Raw genomic sequence first — 505 nt, 5'->3', positions numbered from 1 at the left:
TCCCCGGGCGTGTGGGTGCATGAGCAATGGGCGTGGGTCGGGGGGGGGGACGGCAGGAAGAGGGGGGGTGGGGTTGGTGGAGGAGAGAAAGCAGGGGGGGGGGGGAGCGGGGAGGGGGGGGGGGGGGAGACCGGGGGAGGCCTCTACTCCTGGGCCTTCTGCTGCTGCTTGGCATACACGGCCGGGGTAAGGGCATTGATGGTGATCGCGTGAACCTTGGGCATGACCTCCTGCAGGGCGGCATGCACGGCGCTGTGGCGGGGCCGAATGGTTGCGAAAGGGTGAGTGTGACAGACCAGGGACCCGGCGGGAAGGGGGGAAGGGGTGATGGGGGCGTACCGGTGGCGCGCAAGGGGAGTCATCCCGGTGAAGGCGTCTGACACGATGGTCACCTTGGGGGAGGAAGGGCGAGGGCAGGGGCAAGAGGATGGCCCGCAAAGCCGCGGCAGGCCAGGGAGAATATGCATGGGTCAGAGTGAGAGCTGGCTACAGGAGGGGGGGGGGG

At 69.1% G+C, this 505-nt stretch overlaps 1 protein-coding gene across 1 annotated transcript; it reads right to left on the bottom strand.

Moving 5' to 3' along the window:
• Positions 1-143: 143 nt before the first annotated feature.
• H696_02487 (hypothetical protein) lies at positions 144-362 on the bottom strand (the record flags this gene model as incomplete). Its single annotated transcript, XM_009496396.1, has 2 exons — positions 144-252; positions 340-362. The coding sequence occupies 2 exons, from the start codon at positions 360-362 to the stop codon at positions 144-146; spliced, it is 132 nt and encodes a 43-aa protein (XP_009494671.1).
• Between the last annotated feature and the right edge of the window lie 143 nt (positions 363-505).

This window comes from Fonticula alba, assembly GCF_000388065.1.
Source record: "Fonticula alba strain ATCC 38817 unplaced genomic scaffold supercont2.3, whole genome shotgun sequence".
Taxonomy (NCBI): Eukaryota; order Rotosphaerida; family Fonticulaceae; genus Fonticula; species Fonticula alba.
The sequence above is the reverse complement of the archived record's forward strand: the minus strand, read 5'-3'. Positions and strand labels throughout refer to the sequence as shown.